At 42.2% G+C, this 25,006-nt stretch overlaps 1 protein-coding gene across 1 annotated transcript; it reads left to right on the forward strand.

Annotated features, from left to right (window-relative positions):
• Positions 1-413: 413 nt before the first annotated feature.
• On the forward strand, positions 414-24,090 carry mbtps1 (membrane-bound transcription factor peptidase, site 1). Its single transcript, XM_041037471.1, has 23 exons — positions 414-569; positions 4,978-5,560; positions 6,949-7,212; positions 8,660-8,875; positions 9,085-9,195; positions 9,505-9,614; positions 9,892-10,008; positions 10,624-10,691; positions 11,217-11,319; positions 12,336-12,487; positions 14,834-14,995; positions 15,904-16,048; positions 16,291-16,479; positions 17,077-17,249; positions 17,405-17,520; positions 17,662-17,818; positions 19,687-19,811; positions 20,028-20,105; positions 20,361-20,501; positions 20,610-20,741; positions 21,080-21,206; positions 21,752-21,882; positions 22,267-24,090. Exons 2-23 carry the CDS (start codon positions 5,359-5,361, stop codon positions 22,485-22,487), a joined length of 3,240 nt encoding a protein of 1,079 aa, XP_040893405.1. The 5' UTR covers positions 414-569; positions 4,978-5,358; the 3' UTR covers positions 22,488-24,090.
• Positions 24,091-25,006: the final 916 nt, after the last annotated feature.

Below are 25,006 nucleotides of genomic sequence, written 5' to 3' on the forward strand. Positions count from 1 at the left end.
ATTTTGAAATGTGTCCTGGTACTGTTAAAAATACCGCTGTGAAGTTATGTATTGTAGCTGTCTGATTTACAGTTCTGCTTCCTGTCAGTAAACAGCGCCCACTGCTGGCAAAAACGCAGCGTGACCGGGAAGGCTGAGGCCCTTTGGGTTGCCAGGTGTGGTACCAAGCTTCATACACTGTGATTGTGCAATTGAAAGGCAAGTCGACAAGTGCAATTGAAAGGCAAGTCGAGAGTAATCAAAACAGTTTTATTACTTGAGTAATTGTTAAAGTCTCTCCGAAAACAAAATTGTAAAACAGTCGTCTCTTTACGACATCTATTATCCGAAATGTTTAAAGTAGCTAATTGTGTTTGGACTTTTAGGGGGATGAGTCGACCAAACCTGGCACCCCGTCATAACCAGACGTCAGTGGTCTGCGGCTGAAAGGTTTAGTGAGTTTGCTGCTAGCTTTTGTTCGAGGGGACATTAAACCAGCTACCGATTAGCTATCAACACGCCAATAATCGGAGTGTAAGCGACACACAGCTGCATTTAATACACACAAGTGTGAGACGTCGTTCAGCTCGGTGAGTATATTCAGCACACGAGCCTCCAGCACACACTGAAAAACACTGCTAAGCTAGCTAGCTAACGCTGTACATGTGATAGACTGCTTGGTCTAAAAAAATCCATTAGCATGTCTCCGTGTTTACAAAACCAGTTTCAGAAGACGAAGTGTAGCATTGGCGACACGAACTCGTGCTTTAACGATTTTCAGTCAACGTTATTTTCCAGCTGATAAAACATCTGCCCTCCCTTACGGATATTTAGCTGGACCCTCCACCATATGTCCGCTAATGCTGGCAGTGTTTATGCTGATAAACACTTCTTTGTGGCTTTGTTTTGTTGTGAAGTCCGTAGTTAAAACGTTACGTTTTATGATTCAGTCTTGTGAATAAAAGTTGTGCCCCACCAGAGAGCAGTAAACTGTTATTTACCATTTTGGTCCTATCGAGGGTGATATTGTGCTTCACGTATTTAAATCCTGCTAACACTAGACCCTTTATGCACCCACACATGTAAACAATAGGCACTGAAACGTGTGTGTATTTTATAGTGTGTTCGGTTTGCTCAAGGAGTCCACCGTGAAAACTACGTAGAACAAAATGAAGTCTGTTTCATTAGTGAAACATTGGAAGTTGTGCTGTTGTGAACCGTGCGCCCCAGTGAGACAGTGTAGTCTGATTCTTACATGTTTTTTTAATCAAAGAACAGCTGAACTTTACCTCCAGCACTGCATGTTTCTAGTATTCATCCCTGCTTTTGTGTCATTGATTTTGGAGGAGAGATGGCTACTAACCAAACTGGTATTCACACCAGATTTTTGCTTAAAGCAATTTTCTTCCATGCTGCTCTGCTAACATCCGAAGAACAGACTCCACTCACTGCCTGTAGACTGATAGCATGGATGTGGATCTCTCCTCTGTCCTCTGACTGGAGTTGGGGTCTTTTCTACCTACTAATCTGTGTTCGCCCAGAGGTTTGTGGCTAGGTGTTATGTTGACACAAGTGGCCCCAGTCTGTCTTTTACTGCCCTGCCCTAACCAGTGGGACTATTTTTACAGCCCTGAGTCTAAACCAGTAGTGATTAGCTGTATTGTTTTCTCACACAGGCAGGGATCCTGCCCCGAGCCGGAACTAGTGATTGAACCCCCCTCCTATCAGACTAGACCAGCCAGGGGCTTTTAATTAGATCGTCTACACTCATATCACTTGAGCAGACACACATCTGAATTTCTGTCTACTGTATCATTAAAACTAAGCAGGGGGAGGAATGTGACCACACGCACAACATGAAAGTAAAGAAGGGGATTTTGTGTAATTTCTGATAAATATTTAATTGTGTTTTTCATGTGCACCAGAAAACTCATGTGAGCCCTCTCAATAAGTGTCGTTATATCCTTCTTGGTTATTAAACTGCCACCAAAGATTTGTCACCAGCTTTGTTTGCTGTATTTTAGTCAGACAGAGGGAAACAGTTAACTCCTCTGCACTTGGGCACTTTCCAACTTTATTCATATTATGAGTAACTTGGTGCTAAAACTTGAGATAGAGACAACTGTGGAGCTTCATATGCTGGCTGTGATTTTTCACAAAAGCTCAGTTTTCTTCGTATACACATTTGAATTCTGCCACACAATGAGAACAATATTCTTTATCCATGAACCTGAAAGGCCTGCTGCTACGTAGTGTGAGTAATGTTTGCTGGGGTTACTATGGCCTCCATAGGGGAGACGAGGGCATCAACAGGAGCACCAGACGACGTAAATTATACTCAAGTGACTTCATAGGTAAAAGCAGGTTTAGATATCAACTGCACCATGGCACTGCACTTAATCTGGACTTGTTTATACTCTACTGTGCCATGTAAATCCGCTTGTTTGTTTGTGCTTCTCTGCTCATACTAAGTCATCCAACTGTTGTCAGGTGGCACACACTTATACAGTAAATGATGGGATGTTTAACTTGTTTTTGTTCTGTCATGGGAGTGTTTGATTGTAATGACAGCCTGACAGTGGAGTCATGACTGCCTAGATGAAATAGACTGTGGGTGTACACTCACACACACTGCTTACTGGATAGCTGCACGCTCAGCTCTGGAACATGTTGCGCACGTGCTCTGTGCAGCAGTAAAGCTTTAGCGGTCAGAGAATAGCTGCTGCACAGAGCTCTAGCAGGCACTGAGTGGGCTGTGTAAAGGCTTTTCGATGAAACCGGTCTCCAAAATGAGGATGGGTGGCTGCTGAAACTTAATAAAAGATGAATTTCATAAGTAAACAAAACATCCCCTGTATCTCTCTGGTGTAAGGTAGGACAAGGCTGTTAAAGGCCCTGCAGAAAGGGAGGTCATCTTATGTAACCTGGGCTGGACCCTTAGTCAGCATGGAGCTGGTTCGAATGAGCTCTTCTGTTGAGTTTGGCATATTGTGTGTGTGTGTGTGTGTATGTGTGTGCCTTTGTGTCTTGTTGGTAGCTGTGTGTCTGTTGATGTGTATTTTATTACTGAGTTGTCCAAGCCTGGGGCCAGAGGGAAATAATCCTGTACCTGCCCAGAAGAATTTCCTTTCTGATGCAGTCCACAGAGCTCTGTGTGTGTGTGTGTGTGTGTGTGTGTGTGTGTGTGTGTGTGTTGGGGAGTCATATATCACACACAGTTTCAGGTCCATTGAGGGGCAGTCTAGCTGGTTGTTGTTTTACTGGTTTGTGCTTCTGCATTTGAAACATGTATGTGCTGTACCTGTCTGCTCGGAGAGGTCTTTGTTCGATGTAGGATGGGTTTCCTTGCAGCATAAAAGTATTTTCTATGAGAATTTGCTTTAAAGCAGCTCGCTGGGTCTGTGGTTGGTTACTGGTGTCTGTTTCCGTATTAGTCCACGTCATGTCATCCCTGCAGGTAAGATAAAGTTTTATCTCAGTGTACGTGCTCTATCTAGTAACAGGGTTGGACCCTGAGGGCAAGACATGCTTCTTCACGAGTGGTTAAATGAGGAAGGAGTGGTCAGTACCACATTCTACATCTCTCTGCACCCAACGCCTCCCTTCCTTCCCCTTGGCACAGCAGAGGAAACACTCCTTTCTCTGAACACCTCATGAGGACATGGGAATAGAAACAAAGCCTATGGGATGTTGTGGTCGTAAACCTTGGTCATGTACAGTATATGACAAGAAAATAAACTCATTTGGGGTTTTTTTTTCCCTGCATGTGATTTGTGGCTCAGCAGCAGATCTCAAAAACAGAACAGTTTTTGATGAAATTTTGATAGACTGTTAAACCTGAAGCCAAGGAGCAGCTGAGTAGTTTTTGGTTGATAAGGATTAAGCCTGATTGATACATCAGGGCTGATATTGTCCTATTTGCATTGCATCTATGTTGGAAGATATGCAGAGAGAAATAACAGCAGTGCTGTAAAGTGCAGCAATAAATGTTTATAGGTTATATCGTTGTGTACTGTATACTGTCCAGACTGCAAGTGTTTGGATAAATAGTCTGTATATGATCTTAATAACACAATCTTCCTTTTACAAATGGAAAGCTGAACAAATAAGCAATAAAACACACACTTGCTCAAAACAGTACACGCAGGGGATTTGCTGTTGCAGCCTTATTTGGTCTGGTATGACCACTAGCTTATGTTGGCTAATGTTAGCAAATTTAAATATATGTTGATAAGTAACTCATGTTATTGATACAGTTTGCTGAATTAGTTACGCTTTTATCCTTGTACTACTGTTTCACTATGTTTTGGCATTTACTATCATGGAAGTGCCACTTGTGATTACTGAGACCACTGTTGAGCAAAAGTTAGCACAGGCGGTCTTTGATGTTTTTGTTTTACATGGGTTTTCTTTATTTCTATTCATTTGTATAATGGCTTGATTTCCAGTTACTGCTTTCTTACACAGTATTTACTGTGACTGATATCTCTTATTATAAATTTATCCTCCAACTTACAATATCCACAGCGTTGCCAAGCATTTTTTATCTGGTGTTTTTATGTAAAAACCATTATCGGATTATTAATGGTCATTGTGTTTTTCTTATTCTTAAATAGTGATTGTTGGGTACTGGCTTCAAAACACTAGTATATTTGGGCTCGTATGTGGCTCTTGGATTTCTGCCATCAAATGCAGATTGTTCTGCAGCCACAGCTGTGAAACTAATGGAGACTTATTTCCAGATTCCGAGCGTGTGTGTATGCAGGGTCAAAAATCAATTTGCCATTAATCTGAAGTATAATCTGAATTGTTTCTGGGTGTAGAAGCAAGTTTGAAAATTGTTCAGTGCTTGTAGATGTTGATCTACAGAGTACCTTCTCGTTCCAGTACATTGTATTTGTTCTAAATTCATTTACTTCAATATAAATATCAATGAGCTTTGTTCTAACTATTCATTTGGTTTAATTTGTCTCTTTTTCTTTTTAAAAATAAAAACAGGACTGGACTGCAACTCTCAGTTGGACACCAGCATATTCCTCCATCACTGCTCCCGCACACTTCCCGTCCATCCACTGCTCCTACTGGTTGCCTCCTCTAGTTCTCAACATGGCTACTAGGTTCCTACTCTGGCAGTGCCACTGACCTCCACCCTGGACTACCACCATGGAGAGAAAACGCAGAAAGAAATTAATTTAGCTGCTCAGGCTGTTTGCAGTATGGACTCATTTTTAGAGCTAAGGACCTGAAATGCTCTGTCCCAACCCCTGACCCTGATCCAGGTTTTAGCTGCTCATTTTTCATCTGAAACAGCGTACCTGCTGCATACCTAGTTTAAAGGGCCTGGTCAAACCGAAGGTTTGCGCTACTTCACAACTCAAAATGCTCCTGGTTCCTGTGTGGGCGTCCATGCTTGTGGGGCTGCTGTTGGGCTTCCTGCCTGTGGTGGGAATGGAGCCAACGGGAGGGACCAGATCTGGTTCGGAAGACATCCCCAACTCAGACCCCCTCCCATCGACATCTGGCTCCAACTGCTCCCAGTTAACCCTCAAGCTGGAGTTTTCCTCAAAGGTGGTGGAACATGGTAAGAAATTATTCAAACTGATGGATGTGTTTTTATTTGTGTCTTTATAAACTGCGAAAACACCTCCCGAGTTCCCACAGGAGTTTGTATGTTGTTCTATGGGGTGTAGTCAGAAATTTAGCTAAATTCTTAAGCCAGGGGTAGTTATATCCTAATCACATTTTTTAACCTCCTCCTGATACTCTGAGTCAGCGCAAACATTTTTTTTAACTTGCTGTCACCTGCTGAATTGAAAAAACAGATGTAAGATGTAAGGAAATGCTTGGGATGTTGTTGAAGAAGATATAGAAGGAGATGAAAGGCTGAAACTCAGCATCAGGCTGTCTGGATCTTTTTCGACTTACTGAAATGCATTAATTTAGTCCATCCTGCAGTTTGTTGTTTATATAAGAGACTCCACAACAATGCAAGTGAGAGATCAGGGTAACGCAACACAAGTCATAAGCAATTAGGTTGGTACTTAATATGTGCCTTTATCCACTGAATATCAAGATGCTGTCCCATCTGTTTTCAGATGATAATAGAGTCACCTTGTCACGTCCTTATTTTCATCTGATCCAGCACAGTGGAAATACTAGCAATGCCAGCGAAAAAACATTACCTTTCACTAAAGTATATTCATTCAAAGTAAGATCATGCATACAGTTGTAGTGCATACAAGAAGATGGTGGTAATACTGAGAGATTAATTCATTCTGAAATAAAGGTTTAGGTGCAGGGAGAGTCCGTCATTTGTTTCAAAACTGTCACAGTTGTTCAGAACTTAGCAGACTTAGTGTCTTGGAGAGTGACCGAAGTAGAACTGTAAGGAATTGTTTTACCTTTATCTACAGGAGCTCTGATGTGATGAAATATGAGCCTATCATCATATCTTTGTGTCAGTCACATCAAATCATAATCGCAGCAGTGTAGGTGTTGTTCTAAGCTCAGCATATAGCACGCCCCATCCAGCTAAACTTCACAACTTGCGATTCAGGTTCTGCTCTCATTCTTTAGGATTTGGTATAGTATAAATACTCAAAGGAATTAAAACCTAACTAGTTTTTCCTGTGTGGAAAGCAGATCAACAAATGGTTTCAGTCAATCATCTGTGTCATCGTCTCAGAAAGGAATCAGGAAGGAAAACACCTGATACCATATTGTTCAACACGCACTTGTTTTAATAAGGATTTCTCACATTATAACACTTTATGGATTCTAGAAGAAATATTGTGTTTTTTTTAGCATTTTAGGGCATTTTTCTCATTTTGTTTTGCTCAGGCACTGCTTATTGGTCTGAATGTGGGCTAAAAAAGAGCTTGAACCTCCTTTATTTAGACTGTGGGTCCAGTGAATTATTACCCAGTGTCCTGTCTGTTTTTAAAACATTCTCCTTCTCTATCTCCCCAGAGTACATCGTAGCATTTACAGGGTATTTCTCGGCCAAAGCTCGCAGCCTGTACATCAGCAGCGCCCTGCGGAACGCCGGGGACCGAGCACTGGAGTGGCACATTGTTCCTAGAGAAAACCCGGCTTCCGACTTCCCCAGCGACTTCGAGCTGGTCCACATCCGCCAAGCTTCACCCAGCAGTCTGCTGACCTTGGAGGACCACCCTTACATCAAGAGGGTTACGCCGCAACGCAAAGTGTTCCGCTCACTAAAATACATTCCCTGTAAGTCGGTGTGGTTTTATTGTGAATAAAAAAGCATCGCAGTGTCTCTAACTTTGGCACGCTCACCCAGGAAATGCTCTGAAAAGAACACTTCACAGAATATCTCTTTGTTTGGTGAGTCAGAGGGTGCATTTCTCTCTCCACTGTGTTTGTGGTGGGATTGTATATCTTAATGTGAAGTGCAGGCCAACTTTGGGGTGTTGATGCCGGATAGTGTGTGTGATGTTGGGGGATGGGAGGGAGGACAGAGAATGTCTGTGTTTGCTCACCCTGGGAGGGAGTAGGTGAGTCAGTGTGGTGGGGCTTTGCCTGCACAGGGGTGCACGCCCTGTGCCTGGCACTGGATGAAAGACTTCACTGTGCCCCCAGTCTGCATATTCACAAGCACTATCGATACGGAGGCCGTGTATAGAGAAAACTTTTTTGTCCTGGGTTTCTTCAGAAGAAACAAGGAAAAGTTTTACATTTCTTTGTAAAAGCTTAAACCTGAACAGTCTGAAGAAGACATTAGACATAATGCAGAGTGGACCTCGTCATGATCAGCTCAATAAGTAACCAGATATTAGGTTAATTCATGAATTGAATTGTGGGAAGATATCTGGAATGCATGTGGCAGCATGGGTGCGTGTTAGAAGTGAACATCAGCTTTACATTATGTGAACAGATTTGAGAAACTAATCAATGGCATACCTAAGGCTGTAGTGTGGAGCTTGTAATGTCTTGTTATCGATGGGGAGTATTTGGATTGAAAAACTAAATGGAAACCAAGAAGTTGTGACTGCCTGAGGGGCTCAATGGTTGGAAAGTGGCCATAGCGTCTATTTTTTACTCAGCCCCCCTGGGAATGTAGATTTCTCTAGATAAGGCTTGAACTTGCATATAGAGTGGAGTATCTGTGAAAGCTAAGCCCTCGTTCACTGTGTTTGCGTTGCATGAGTTAATTTGTGAGAACATGAAGTGGCTACCTAATGAGGTAATTAATTGGCAGGAACGATGAGAGAAAACCTCTGCGTTTCACTGCAGTTTTTAAAGACATAAAACGTCCCGCAGGGCTCTGCTGCCTGACCTAATGATAATTTGTCCTGTCCAAGGAGTCAAAGTGTGACAAGATTGGCTCAAATGAGGCTGGTGTGATCAGCCTCGCATCACGGCTAAGAGATGGAAGGAGGGAGAGAGACAGAAGAAAGAGATGGACAGAAAATGGGAGAAATTACTTGAAATGAGGGATAAGCATGATTAAGTTCACAGAAGATTTTACCCTCTGCAGGAGGGGCTGAACTGGCAGACAGCAGTAACAGGGCACACTGATGAGTGGGTATTCTGCCGCTGTCGTTATTTAGATTGTCCATAATGACAAGAACTGAATGCTGCATGTAAAAAGCCTTTTGCCATTTCAGCTTTGCTCTGCTGATAACACAGTTGCTTGTGGTCTGCCCCCCCCCCCCAGCGCCTGAACCTGCTGCACCCTGCAACGCCACCCGTGGGACGCAAAAATGGCAGTCGTGGCAATCATCCCGCCCTTTCAGACGAACCAGCCTGTCACTAGGTTCAGGTTTCTGGCATGCCACTGGACGCCACTCCAGCCGGCGTCTGCTGCGGGCCATCCCCCGCCAAGTCGCCCAAATCCTGCAGGCAGACGTACTCTGGCAGATGGGACACACCGGTAAGACACTGACTTCTCGGCTTCGAAAACATCTGCTTTAAAATATCATAACATGTGATGGAAACTTAATGACTACTACTAATAAAATAATACTAGTGATAAATAAAAATGTTCTTGGTCTTAGTAAATATATGGGTTGCTGTAGTAATTAGTGGCACCACATTTGCTATAAACAAAACAGTTTTAATCTCTCCCTTGTGTGTTTGCAGGTTCTGGTGTGAAGGTTGCAGTGTTTGATACAGGCCTAAGTGAGAAACACCCACATTTTAAGAATGTGAAAGAGAGGACCAACTGGACTAATGAGAAGACACTGGATGATGGTGAGAAGGAAGAACTTAATGATGGTGATGACAAAGGTTGATGTTGGTGGATGTGGTGGAAGCCCAAGTAGCCTGAGGTTGCATTGGAAATGGTAGGCTTTTATGTCTGGCTTAAGCACTGAGTGTGTGTGTGTGTGTGTGTGTGTGTGTGTGTGTGTGTGAGAGAGAGAGAGAGAGAGAGAGAGAGAGAGAGAGAGAGAGAGAGAGAGAGAGAGAGAGAGAGAGAGAGAGAGAGAGAGAGAGAGAGAGAGAGAGAGAGAGAGCAAAAAAAGAGACAGATAATGATCAACCTCTTGTTCTGTTTTTCAGGCCTGGGTCATGGTACATTTGTAGCGGGAGTGATAGCCAGTATGAGGGAGTGCCAGGGCTTTGCCCCCGACTCAGAGCTACACATCTTCAGAGTGTTCACAAACAACCAGGTGCGTACATGCTCTGAGCATACCAATCAGTAGTGTGGGAAACATATCTTCAAAAACTGGTTAAAAGTATTAATCGTAAAATAAATAAGAGGCCAAACAAATATACACTAAAGAAGGTAAGTATCAGTCTTATCTAAATCTTATCTTACACTGATAACACTTATACTATAGCAAACCTTTTTCAAAAGTCAATAATCAAATTCTGGCTCATATAAGATTGAACTGTGCTTTGGATGCATTGGAGAATGTCATGTATTTGTCTCTACTCACCTCTCAGGTGTCGTACACCTCATGGTTCCTGGATGCTTTCAACTACGCCATCCTGAAGAAGATCGACGTTCTTAATCTCAGCATCGGGGGGCCTGACTTCATGGACCACCCCTTTGTTGATAAGGTAATAGAGCCGCACACAAGAATGATACAGGCACATGGTAGCATTTGGCCAACTTTGACTGATACTTAACCAGGTTAACTGTGAGCAGATGTTCTGATGTTTGTCTGGACATATAAATAGTCCCCAACCCGCCCTTCCTTCCTCTAGGTTACACCTTATACACAATGTGGTAATGAGCTGCAAAATAAGCAGGTTAAGTGTTAGTGTAAACAAGTCAAACCTGGTACACAGACACGTGCATGGCAACGTTTGAACTCTGTGAAGTGTTTTCTGCTCACAGATGAGCACAAAGACAACGTGTCATCTGCTGCATTAAACACTGAATGTTAAAATGTCTAATTTTGTCTTCGCAAACTGTCCGCCGGAAAGCTTTTCCCTGATTAATGGGGCGTGTAATGAATGACAGGAGTGTGGATCAGCATATTATTAAGATTTATGTGTACAGTGTGAAAGAAGCAGTCAGAGCACTTGTTGTGTTGGACCTGTACCTCTGGAAACCTAACTGGCAAAGGACTGAAGTCCACTTGAGTCAATGTTTCTGTACTTTGTTCTCTATGTGATCTTATTGCTGTTCCCAGTGAACTAAATCAAGTTAGTTTCTTGTGTGATTGACAGGTGTGGGAGCTGACTGCCAACAGAGTGATCATGGTCTCTGCTATTGGCAACGATGGACCTCTGTATGGGTACGCTAACCACTTCCAAAACATGGCATATGCTTGTAAAGACAGACTTTTGATGGGACACCTAATCGAAAAATACACAAACTGTGATCTATAACCATCTCACGTTTCAGTGGATACTATAAGGTTAAAGTCCGTAATACAACCAGAGATAAAGATACAAGTAGCAGTCAGTATTTTGTGGCCATATTGTGGGTCTTTTCCTGATTTCCATGTGTTCTCATCGTAGAAGAATTTCTCTGCTGTTGTTTAATGAAATCCTTGTTTAGTTGCACGAAAATGCTGACTTCCACCAGACCACTTTGACCTTTTTAATTATCTAAACAACCCCCCCGGCCAACTGGGTTTTAGGACCCTGGTGAACATCTGCTGACTCTTCCTCCTGTAAAAAAAAATATAATTAAAGGACAAAACAGGAACAAGACACTCTTTGTTTCATTGCACTAACATGTTGTAGTGCTGAGATGGAAGTGTGAACTGTTCCTTTAAGGCTTCTAAAGTAAGCTAAAGTCATTTTCTCTCTCTCAGCACCCTGAACAACCCAGCAGACCAGATGGATGTGATTGGGGTTGGAGGCATTGACTTTGAGGACAACATCGCCAGGTTTTCCTCCAGAGGCATGACCACCTGGGTGAGTTACCGCAGGAACACACACTGCGTCCCATACAGAAGCACAGCATATCATTTATCAGTTTTAGACCAGACATCTACCCTAGAGATCTACTCTCCACTTTTTGAGCTAGTCAACCATAATGTAGGTTCCTGATCCCTCATCCACATCCAATCAGCCAGTTACTGTAGACTGTCTCTCTCTCACACACACACACGCACACACACTCACTCAACTTTTATTATCTGTTGTAGCCTAAAGCAGACATCTACTTTGGGATCTGATTAAGACTTAGCTCTCTGATCCAGTCAGTCTCTCTGGCCTCTGAACCACTGTCAGTCAGCCATGAAGAGGACTTCACTCAGCCACTCTGCTTTCCAGCCTGAATGCATCAAAAACATTCAAGATCTTCTCTCTCTCCCTCTTTTTTTTCTTGTCATTTTCACTTTCTGCTCAAACCCTAGCTTCTATTTCTGTAGGGTACATGCTGCTGTCAGTCATCATCACATATACAGTGAACAAACGATGTCTGCGGCCTGTATTTTAACAGTAGCAGAGCTAAAGGAGAGTCATACAGTGGCTTTGAGCTGGCTCTCTGATTAGAGTGTGACTTCATGGTGTAGGCGTAATGACATGAACTGAAACATACTTTTAAGTGTGTAAATAAGAGCTGGTTTAATTTTTGAATTGCAGGTTTAGTCCTTGCTGTCCAGAATACAACTGATGTATGTGTATAAACATGTATGTGGCAAAAGACACTCAGTTTAAGGCAGTGGCACAATATACTCTAAATGGACAAATAATAATTTTCTGTATTTAGGCTACTTTCTGTGCTGCTTTACATTTTAAAGCAGCCTAAGAGCACTGTTAATTACATAGATTAAAATTATTTAAATAGGGAAAACAATTAGCAGGTGAATCTTTCTGCTGTTCCTCAGTGTCTTCATCCAACCACCCAGCCTTCCAGCCCCTTTTCAGTCAGTCTCAGATTTTTTTTTGTATGCCATCTTCTATATCTGCATCCCATCTCTGTGCAGGAGCTGCCAGGGGGCTACGGCAGAGTGAAGCCTGATATCGTCACGTATGGTTCTGGTGTTCGCGGTTCAGGGATGAAGGAGGGATGTCGCTCTCTGTCTGGCACCAGTGTGGCCTCTCCTGTGGTGGCCGGTGCTGTCACGCTTCTCGCCAGGTCAGTATCATGAACTGAATTTATCCAAGATGTGTTTACCATGAGGTTAGTTGTTAAGATGCAGATGTGAGTTGTTAATGGTGATTTGATTTTGTAATTAATTTCATGTCAAGACATACACCTTTTTTTCTGATAATGTATGTACATTACTTCTGAGGGGTTTACCAGATGGTACTTTTGCCTTGTTCTTTCTGTCCTGTTTCTTCTCTCTTATTCCTTTCTTTAAGAAATAAGCTAAGTGACTCTGGGCATGACAGTGTAGGTCTGCTGGTCTCCTACTTTGCTCCACACAAAGAAATCTTGACAGCTATTGGATGACAATAGTCACATAGTTTTGTGTAGACATTCATGGATCCCAGATGATGAATCTTAATGATTTTGGTGATCCTCTGAGTGCCACCATGAAGGTGGCATGTTTGTTTTCAAATCTCCTGGATTACCATGACATTTGATAAACACATTCATGTCCCCCTCAGGATGGATTTTTATAACTGTGGTGATGGCTTTATTTTTCTTCTATCACCATCACCAGTCAGATTTAATTTGTAAAACCATTTTAGTTTGTGCTCAGCTTTGGTTTAAGACCAAATACCTGCAAAACTAATGATGTGTTTTTAGTTCTCTGGTTGGAGAGCAGTCAGACTAATGATTAGAAAATCCAGAGACCTCATTTATAAAACTGTGCTTGGAATCCATATCGAAGGTTTATGTGCGCACAAAAGACAGAAAAGGCATGCACAAAAAAAAAAAAAAAAAAATTCAGATTTTCTAAACTGTGAACACACACTTGTGCATGCTGTTTCCACTTTTATAGATCATCATCAACTAAAAATGTGCGCACGTGGGAAAGCTTCATATTCCACCCACTACATGCCCACAATTAACCATAAATGCTTAACCCTACTGATATACTCAGTGGAAGACGGCATATAAGTGTTCCTCTCGTTTTTTTTATTATAAGCGATATATGAGTGCAGGTAGTGCAGAAGTGTACAGTGGGGCAGGAGGAGGCACACAATGTGCGACAGCCACTGCTGTGTCTTCAGCACATTCTGTGTGCCTTGTGCCCCTGGCAGCGTGACCATGTGTTCACTGAGTCAGTTTGCACATAAAATACAATTTTTTTTGAAAACTAATTAAAATTGCTCTCGGTGAAATATGCCCAGGAGTATTAACATTTATTAAAGTCTACCAACACACTGTTCTCCAGCTGTATTAAGCAGTTTTATTCAGCCTCTGTTTGTTTATATGACAAAGTGATGTTTAAATGTGGTTGATGGGATAATGAATCAGAACAGCACCACACTGCAGATTGGACTGTAACTGTTCAGTGATTCATCAATAAGTGAAAATGTAAATAGTTATCATTTTGGTTGTCTTGTATCTGGAATACAAGACAACCAGACATGGAATAATTGGTGTCTTTCTACAAGCACTACATAACACTGGCCTTAATATTTATGATAAAGTGAATATATTATTATCATAATTTGATATGAAGTGAAATGAAATGAAATGTAATATTAGGATCCTTATATAATCCAGACTGTAATTAATTACCTCACATTGCCAGTTGCCACAGTCTCCAAAATGTTCATGTGCGTGAGTCTGGGTTTCTGTACTAGTCCACACATCAAGTTTGTTTTTATATATCCCATCTTTTCTGTGGGTTCTAGCATACACACGTTTCAAGCCCAATTTTGTGCATATGCAACAGTTAGAAATGAGGCCCCAGCTCTCCACAGATTTAAAAAATGAAAACATGAAAACATGTCATTTGTTGCATGGAGACTCACTGGAGACTCTGCTGAGTAGCTGTAGATAAAGTGTGGAGCTCTCTGAGGCTCTCCTGTGGTGGCTGATTGGATAACACTCCAAGTCAGTGTCCAACTGAGACTGCTGTTACAGCTGACCTGTAGAGGAGCCTGACATCAGATGACACATGCAGTATAATACTGAAGCTTGATGCAGTTTAATTACCTCCTGCGCTGTAATCCTACATGAGCAGGCAGTGAAATGTGTCCCAGAGGAAGGAGGTGTGCCACTGATTAATGTCTGGTATTATTCTCAGTCTGTCAATATCCCGTCTTCACACGGTGAAAGCCCTCTTGTTGTGAAGCTGTAACTGAGCCGATTTGTGAGCTCATGTTGCTGAGTTAAACATCATACCACCCTTGTTGACAACAGGCACCTCTCCCCTCTCCCAGGAGAATGAGACACACACACACTCATCAGCCCACCCTCCTTTTTTCCTCCAGCGCTGTTCTGAATTAAAAGATGAGAAATCTGACACCAGCAGACTTCGCATACAGACACTAACCCAGCCTGTCCTCCTCTGTCCTCCAGCACCGTCCTGAACCGGGAGTTGGTGAACCCAGCCTCCATGAAGCAGGCTCTGATCGCGTCGGCCCGCAGGCTGCCAGGGGTGAACATGTTTGAACAGGGCCATGGGAAACTAGACCTGATCAGAGCCTATCAGATACTCAACAGCTACAGACCTCAGGCCAGGTAAATGTCTCAGTGCACACAGATACAAAAATGAGCACCGACAGGCATTTGACACAAGTTTGTGGATGCAGAAACCCAAGCACCCAGAAAGACAGGCAAAGTCTGTTCCCCAGCTACACTCTTCTGACAGCGTCCATAAATGTCTCGCTCATGTAGGCGTATACCCGACAATTACCTAACACTGGAGGAGACCAACCCTGTGCTGTCACAGCCTTCACTCGTGGGAGGAATAGGAGGAGCTCACACTGACAGAATTGGAGTTGCCCTTTAAGGGAATGCTCTACTCAAAATCCTTCTCTTGAGCATCAAATACTGCCCAGCTATCGGCTTGAAATGTGGATTGGAAAAGTTTCCAGCTTTGCTCCTTTGTGGAGGACAGCAGCAAGAGTTAGTGTCAAATCACAACAGTTACAGTGAATTCCAGTGTCCAAAAAAAAAAAAGACATGGAAAAATGGATCACTGGTAAAAATGGGATTATGCTGCGGAAGGATTTATATAAAATCTGTATCAAACATTCTGCAAGAGTTGAACCAATGCATTGATCTATAACCAGAAGCTAATATCAGCTGGTCTGTGCCGTCAATGTGATGTATTTTGTTACTTGTATGGTCAGCATTTCACTCGTTAGATGAGGGATACCTCTGATAAGAATTCAACACATCCTTTTTATTAGGTTTCACACAAGTTTACATGAATAATATCGTCTTGTGTTTTCTGATGTTCTATGTTGTTTTTCAGATTTTATTCTACTGTCCAACTAAATGCGGTTTAAGGGGATTTTGAGTCCCTATGTGATCTGTACCTGGATAAAGACCTCTGATACTGTGGCCTTTGTATTTACACCTTGTATTAATCAGGGCTTAATCAGAATTACACATTATCTTAACGTGTTCTTGTCTCTTCCCAGTCTTTCTCCCAGCTACATTGACCTGACAGAGTGTCCATACATGTGGCCTTACTGCTCTCAGCCCATCTACTATGGAGGAATGCCCACTATCGTCAATGTGACCATTCTCAACGGCATGGGTGTCACTGGCAGGATTGTTGACAAGGTGTGTGCACACAAGACAACACAAATAAAGAAAAAACATGTTTCAGGTTCCTGGATTTAGACTGTGCTTAACAAAGAATGGTTGATTTACTAAAAATTATTTTCTCAAGTGCTGGAAGAAGGACATGTGAAGGACAAGTTACATCCTTGACTGACCTGGTTTTGAATCGTGATGTACCCTGAGTGGTTAAAAAAAAATCATCTTGCCTCTAAGTCTTCTAAAGGTTGCTCTTTCCTGTTCAGCCCATCTGGCAGCCCTACCTCCCTCAGAACGGCGATCACATTGATGTGGCCGTCTCCTATTCACCGGTGCTGTGGCCATGGGCTGGATACCTGGCTGTGTCCATCTCTGTGGCCAAGAAAGCAGCATCATGGGAAGGGATTGCTCAAGGTCATGTGATGGTCACAGTGGCATCGCCTGCAGAGAATGATGTGAGTCACTCAGCAACACCTGAGCGCTGTCTTACTGCCCGCTTTAGTTTTTTCTGGAGCAGTGGTTCCCAGACGTTTTTGTCCGACGTACCTGCACATGTATATCTGATGAGCTGCTGCCTTTTGAGTGGAAGGAGCTTAAAATTTAACCATTTATCGAGTGTTTCATCTATCTATTTTTTACTGTTTATCTGTTCTTTTAACTATTTATTTCAACCACTCCCACAGCCATTCAGGTAAAACCTATTTTGACTTTCCTGCTAGCTTCCTAACTTGTTTTCATGTGCTCTCAATGACAACACATGGCTTTAATGTTTTACAACTGACTGAGGTTGGTGGCATACTGGTTAATGACAATACATTTACAAAAGGTCTGCATCACACACAATGTATAAGCCTGTTTGTATGTTTATGTTCTAATGAAATCATAATTTCAGTTTTTTTAAATATTAGTTTAGCGACAGTCTCTCCATGTGAGGTGTACATGGAAACTACAGTACAGCTAGTTGGGAATCATTGTTCTTTCATATCTAGCAACGTGTACTTAATTACTCCACTTATGACCCAAACATCTTCTTGACCTTTGACTCCTTCCAGTCTGAGGTGGGCGGGGAGCTGACCTCTACAGTCAAACTGCCCATCAAGGTGAAGATAGTGCCAACTCCCCCACGCAGTAAGAGGGTCTTGTGGGACCAATACCACAACCTGCGCTACCCACCCGGCTACTTTCCCCGAGACAACCTCCGTATGAAAAATGACCCTCTTGACTGGTGCGTGTGTGTGTGTGTGTAGATGTTTATTTGATGTCTGTTTTATTTTTCATTAAACTAATCTTGTCCCCCATCTCTCAGTTTGATGTTCTTGTTACATGTTTTGTCCTAAATCAACTCAACTACAGTGTTTTGGGTTATTTTTATGTTTAAAGGAATGGGGACCACATCCACACTAACTTCAGGGACATGTACCAGCACCTGAGGAGTATGGGGTACTTTGTTGAGGTCCTAGGAGCTCCCATCACCTGCTTTGATGCCAGCCAGTATGGTAAGAAAGCATAGACTTAACAATCATCAACAGAAGTTGGAGATTTCTACTTTAAAATGATCAACGCAGCTGCATTCAGTTAATGAAGCCTTTTCTCTAAGAGTGCTGATTGCTTATGATTTAGCCTTTGTGTCCCTGCAGGCACACTGTTGATGGTGGACAGTGAGGAGGAGTATTTCCCCGAAGAGATCACCAAGCTGAGGAGAGACATCGACAACGGCCTGTCACTTATCATCTTCAGCGACTGGTACAACACCTCAGTCATGAGGAAGGTCAAGTTCTACGACGAAAACACAAGGTACTCAACTCTCTTTAAAACTACTCTTATTATTGACCAGCAGCAACAACACTGGCTAATAAAAAACGCCATAAAAATCAACTTCTTTAGTCCCAATAACCCAGTAACAGTCATCAAATTCAGATTTGCTGAATCGTGACAGGGGCACAGAAATAGCTGACATCACCTTTTTCAGGGTTTCTACTCTTAAAAATATATTAATTAGTTTCCTCAGAAACACCTTAAAAGGTCTCAAAAAGTCTTACATTTAATTTCAGAAGTTTCAAATATTTGCTCGTACCTGCCGTAGGGACCATCTCACCTGTAACAAACACTGCCTCTACCTCTAACTACAGCAGGGAAGGTCATAGTCTCATAATAACAACTGTTGAGTTTAGCAAAAATCTGAATGAATTCATCACTTTATTCCACTTGAAACAGGTATCAAATTAAAGAGTCCTACATTTAACTTGATGAACACTGCAGAAAACCTGCTTCTCTATGAGCCCCGCTCACTTCAAACCAGTGAGAAGAGCACAGAGAAAAAAAACGAAACGCAGAAAAGCTCTCAAGTAAAATAACCAAAACTTGTTACAGCTTTGGCACAAACTAGCATGGTCAGGTTGGATTGTGTCACTCATGGTAAAATGTATGTAGAATAAATATATAAACAGATAATAAATATATAATATATGAATAGTAAATAAGCTTATTGAGAAAATAAGTTTTTGTGGACTTTTTTTATAAATTGAATTATTTTATAAACAGCAAAAACTGGAACTGACTGATCAGAATCCTGTTTATTAAAGGTTTCTGGTCATTACATTTTCAGATCAGGATTCTGGACATCACTGCACTGCAGACCATTTTTAAAAAGTGTAAAACTCTACTAGCACTGATCTTTAAAAAAAAAACGCAGCCGCAGCCATTCCAGACAAATTCAATAAGTAATGCAGAGTGTTTTTTGATTGATTGTGTGAGTTGTAGGAACTTGACTGGTATTGCAGTGCACCAGTACTTTAAAGTTCTCTTCAACTGTGGTTTCTCTGGATCTATTTCTTTAAAGTGATCTATGTGTCCTGTTCCTCCATTATGAGACAGTTCAATGATTAAACAGCCATTACCCCAACAGTGCTTTCAGTTGGAGCTTTATCATGTTATAATGAAAGCAAGATAAACTGCGTGGTGTAGTTAACAGCCCGCTGCATCACAGTTTCTGTCCGGCGCTCTCTGTGCAGTGTTAGACTCTATTTATGCCCCCTCGCTCTGTAATAGATGCAATATATCATGATTTCTCAGAATCAGACCTCCTCATGCAGAGCTAACAATTACTCACCACTCCTTGCCGCCCCATTCATATCCCACCCAAGCTGTCGCACAATATCCACAGGATTAAAAGTCTTAAATACAGTTAAATATAGTCTTTGCAGCTTCAAAATGTTATTCTGAGTAATTCAGTTTTAATTGAACGGAGATGGTTCTTTTGAGAGCTGTTCATTCACAGCTGCCTTTTCTGGACATATTCATTCAGATACACAAAACTGAATTAGGAACTCAACCTGTCACTGTATGAATGTACTGCTGTTGAAGTTTCTTTACCTTATTGTTCCCGTGTAATTTTTTTTAAAGTCGTCATTTATATCTTTATGAAGCGTGCTGACAGTGTGGAGTTATTTTCAGCCAGGTGGTGTTGGACTTAATCTTTCACGTTTGTTTTCTTTTATCAAGCCTCTGCTTGTGTTGGCTGTCAAAATGAAAGTGAAGTTTGGTTCAGTTTGTGTAACCTTTGGGCAATAGTGAATGGTTTCTTGATTGTTAATTGTGTGTATTCATGTATTTACTGACTGAATGAATTGTTGAGGAAAGGATTTTCTCGATGTAACCTGCAGGCAGTGGTGGATGCCGGACACAGGGGGCGCTAACGTACCAGCTCTGAACGACCTGATCTCTGTGTGGGGGATGGCCTTCAGCGACGGGCTGTATGAGGGAGACTTCAGCCTGGCTGATCATGACAGTAAGGAACACACACACAAAATCTTCTTGTAGCAGTATTATTCATATTTAGTCATCTTTGGTACATTCAGTTTTTAGACAGTTAAAAAAAATTGGTTCTCTTTCTCTCTCTCTCCCTCTCTCTCTCTCTCTCTCTCTCTCTCTCTCTCTCTCTCTCTCTCTCTCTCGCTCTCTCTCGCTCTCTCTCTCTCTCTCTCTCTCTCTCTCTCTCTCTCAGTGTACTATGCCTCAGGCTGCAGCATTGCCCGTTTCCCAGAGGATGGAATAGTCATTGCCAAGAACCTGAAGGACCAAGGTACCAGCACCCCTTTTAGAGTATTGAACCCAGCTTAGTGTAGCACAGTGCTGGCCGGTGGCCATGCAGCCTTACAGGCAACTTTTTAATCTGTGGGTCTTTAGTTCAGATGTAACGCTACACTCTGTGTGTGTGTGTGTGTGTGTGTGTGTGTGTGTGTGTGTGTGTGTGTGTGTGTGTGTGTGTGTGTGTGTGTGTGTGTGTGTGTGTGTGTGCGCGCGCGTGTGCGCGTGTGCGTGTGCGTTGTTTTCACAGGTCTGGAAGTGTTAAAGCAGGAGACAGCAGTGGTAGAGGGAGTTCCCATCCTGGGACTGTACCAAACGCCATCTGACGGGGGAGGTCGTATCGCCCTGTACGGAGATTCTAACTGTATTGATGACAGCCACAGGCAGAAAGGTAATCTCTCCTCAATGTGTGAATGTTTTTGTATTTTCTTATACTCAACAACATGTACAGCTGAGCTGATTGAGTAACATTGGGTTGCATTTGATATCTGTCTCTCAGATTGTTTCTGGCTGCTAGATGCTCTCCTTCAGTACACCTCTTACAGCATGACCCCCCCCAGCCTCAGCCACTCCCACAGCAGGGTAGCACCTCCCACTGGCACCGAGCGCCCACTGCCACAGAGACTGGAAGGTGAGGAGGGAAATTACACAGTGTATTAAGACAAGCTGTTTTTCTGCTCTTATTAAACCTCTCTGCAAAGCATCTTGGAAATCTTCTTCTAGATGAGCACTGTTATCGCCAGATCATTAAAATATAGATATAATGGGGCAAATCTGTATTTAATTATCTATACACTCACTCTCAATCTTAAATGACCCCAGTGATGTGTGCTTAAAGAAAAACTACTCAGCCTCCATCAAATAATTCCTCTCTTTAAGTTTTGTTGTTTCTTCCTTTTGTCCTCTCTTCCTTCTTTCTGTCCTTTCCCCCTTCCTTTCCTCTATCCTTCCTTCCTTCTTTCCCTCCAGGCAACCATCTTTACCGCTACTCCAAGGTTCTGGAGGCTCACTTGGGAGACCCTAAGCCCCGCCCACTACCAGCATGCCCCCACCTGTCTTGGGCAAAGCCACAGCCAGTCAACGAGACAGCCCCCAGGTAAGACTGATGACTGACACTTGTTTTACCAAGTGTTTCATCACGTCTACATCTGAGAAACAGATGGTCATCTGAAGTGCATTTCCTATTGCATTCAGTTCTGCACTGTATTTCTGTAATGTGGTGTTTGTCTTTACCATGACTCCCTCTGTTCACGCTAACTTCCCGCATGTCGTGTTTCTCAACAAATCCAGGGAATAATAACGTATTTCCCCTTTGTGCACACTCTAACATTTGAATAATTTTTCCCTCAGTCAGATCACGATATAGAGGCATGAATGTGTCCCAGTCGAGGGGAGACATATTTCAGTGACACAGTGATACTTTGAAGCCGTTGATTTGCACGGTCTTGGATTTCTAACGGGGAATTAGTCCCTCCTGGCAGCAGCATTCTTTTTCCAACCTGTCACCAGAGTGAATCGATGCATAAGCGAGTCAAACGCATGATTGAAGCAGACTGAACACATATTTCTACACACTTTCCTTGTAGAATTTCTCACCCTCTCTCTCGTCTCTTTCTTTTCGTGTTCCCGATGTGCTCTCAGTAACCTGTGGAAGCATCAGAAGCTTCTCTCTGTGGATCTGGACAAGGTGGCTCTGCCTAACGTGAGGGCGTACCGTCCCCAGGTCAGACCTCTGTCTCCTGGAGAGAGTGGGGCCTGGGACATCCCTGGAGGTGACACACGGTTCAGAGTTATTACTGACTTTGGATATGGATATGTTTTTTTTGTACACAGCAGTGGACAATATCAGCTGCTTTGCAGCGGAAATTGTATTAATATTAGATAAATTTGTCACTTTTTGATTTTAATTTTACAACATTTAGTGTCTGTGTTATTCTAAATGTGGGAATGTACAAAAGGACAAACTTACCATCAATATAGCTGATTGGTCTAATTTCCCTCCAGCATAAAGGTAGATAGACAAAGATAATGTGTCAGTATGTATTAATTAATATAACTGGAGTGTATGAAAAATGAAAGAAAAGACTGCAGTATATGAGATAATGGTGATTATTGATGAAGCCCCATGTGACTGACTTTGCTCCTCCCCCCCTCAGGGATAATGCCTGGTCACTACAACCAAGAAGTGGGTCAGACCATCCCTGTCTTTGCCTTCCTGGGAGCAATGGTCGTCCTGTCCTTTTTCGTGGTCCAGCTTACCAAGGCCAGGAGCAAACCCAAGCGCAGGAAACCCCGCATCAAACGGCCCACGTACCTCCAGCAGCAGCAGCAGCAGCAGCAACAGCAGCAGATCACTGGGAAAAACCCCACAGTCTGACTGGGCCTGCTTTGACTGGAGAGCTGGGTTCCACTCCAGTGCTGCTGAAAGGACAACTTATTGTGTTGAAAAGCAGCCTCGGAGGATTGTAATGAACTGCTGAGGCAGACGTCTGACTGTTCCCTGAACTCAAACCTGCCGGTTGTGAACAGCTTTCAGGTGTCTGTTGGACGCTGAAACAGTTTTTTGTGCCTCTTGTCTGTTCAAGGCTGTCTGTGAGTGTTTGTGTGTTTGTGGACTAATGAACAGTATTAGACAGTGTTACACACATGATGTAAAACACACAGTATACATCTGGCTCTGAAAAATGCCTGTTTCAGACAGACGTGTCGTCAACATTTCCCTCTCTCTTCTTTGACCAAACTGTTTCTTTATGAATGAAATTTGTATTTTATATTTATTGAATTTGTTCGTACCCTGACACACACACACACACACACTCAAATACATTACATACTGTGCACACATAGAGAATGAAGCGGTTGGCATACACAATGACAGAAACACGCGCCACACACATGCAATCGTGTTTCCAACATGAGGACCACTGGATGATCAAGCTGTCTTCTCCTCTGTCGTCGGTTTTGTAAGTCCTGCCCATAACTGTTTAAACTCACCGTCTTTTCATTGTTTTTTGTGTTTTCTATAATTAATGAACTCTGGCCCGGCATTCTGTTGATACCCTCCTTCATGATCTCATGGTCAACAAAAGTAGCATTGACAGACTCGTTCAAATATATCTCATCAATTAAAAAAGCATTATCAAAGTGATGTGATTTCTTATTTATCCATGAGAATGTTGTATTTGTCATATGCATTGTTAATGCGGTTGGTTTTGTAGTAACTCAGATTTGTAAGATATAAAATAGCTACTTATTCTTTGTCTCTAGAGAATGAATCCCAGGCACCTTTGTTACCCATAATGCAACTCAACCACTTTATTATACAACTCTTATACACTTTATTATACAACTAACCGCTTTATTATACAACTATTTTCACATCCACGCGGAGACCTGTAAACACGCTTTTGATGTGTAGCATTGGTGGAATTCGTCTTGAATCGTGCAGATTTGCTCACATAGGTGAACTAAACTTGAACTGATTTCATTTAAGTTCAACTTTGGTGACCTTTGGCACACATAGTTGTGCCCCTTACTATTGTGACCCTTACTGCAGACTATCTTGAAAATACCGATCTCTGAGGGAATGTAGAGAACTAGAAAATCCAAAACAACAAACAACAAGCCATAAGTAGTCTACCACAGTGTCGTTCTTGATATGATCACCAGACTATGCCAAAAAAAATATTGCATTCTTTTATTTTTCTAAATTCCTACAAATTGTGGCTTTAATAATACGACTGTCGTGACATTTGCAGACCACATCTATGTACTTTAAAAGAATATCACTTTTGAGTTTTGTGGTTCCATGACCTGTTGAAATTGTATTTTGCTTTTTGTTTAATCCAACAGTTTAAAGTATAATGTGCACTTCTGCCTTTAAGGACCAGGAGAAGAACTTTTCCATCTGTTCATATAACATAACTCAGTCCTACAACTGTGTGCCCTGCTTTCTATTTTTTTTTAATCTTCTGGCAACAATAATTTTCTTTTCTCTTGTTTTTTTTTTCCCCAGTGGATAAAACGCAAATCCATGTTAATCTCAGAGAGTCTAGTCAGCAGCTGTGATCATGAACACATCTTCTGCCACTAAAAACAAAAAAAACAGTGACTTCAGTGGTTGTTTCAGTGTGTTCAGATTGTGCCAGCAAAATGTGATCAGAAGAGTGGAACCATTCTGAAGATAATGAAGGTAATTTTGAGGTTTTGAAGTGAACATTTACTCAACGGTGAACAGGTGTGAGGTGGCAGGAACCAAAGGCAGAGAGAGATGTTTAATGACGTGCAAAAAGGTCTGCAGCCAGAGCTGAACTGGGAACATTACAATTACGGTACATATGTTCTAACCACCAGGACCCTGAAGATTTACAGTTTTTTTCAAGGAGACTTTGCAGTATGCATGTAGACTGAATTAAACAGTTAAATGAGAAATAGCTGTTGCTTAGTCAGCAATAGTAATCAGTTTTAGTCTTTATTTTTGCTGCAGTTTTGTGAAGTGCATCGCTGGCATCTCAAAGAGGTGATAAAACCTGCCAAAACATTTGGCTACAGTCGCCACAAGCACTTCACCATTAAACACTGAATAAAAAGCTGAGGATAAACTTGACATGAGCTAATTCCTTTTCATGCTGCAGGATACTAAAATGAATTCAGACTGTCTCCTTGATAGACTGTTGAGAGGAAATAATTGCATTCCTTTCTGTGGAGTAATTATAGATTGAATGCACTAATTCCACCTCACTCATGGGTTTAGTATTGGTTATGGGCTGAATTCAGTGATGCAGGTTGATTTCATCAGAGGCGATGTGCGTCGGTGTGCTCGGGGGTCTCAGCTTTGGCTCCTTATCCGAGCCTAATAGGCCAGATCAGCCTGTGAATCTGTCACCTGTCCTTTTG

This window comes from Toxotes jaculatrix, chromosome 5, assembly GCF_017976425.1.
Source record: "Toxotes jaculatrix isolate fToxJac2 chromosome 5, fToxJac2.pri, whole genome shotgun sequence".
In the NCBI taxonomy this organism is placed as follows: Eukaryota; Metazoa; Chordata; class Actinopteri; family Toxotidae; genus Toxotes; species Toxotes jaculatrix.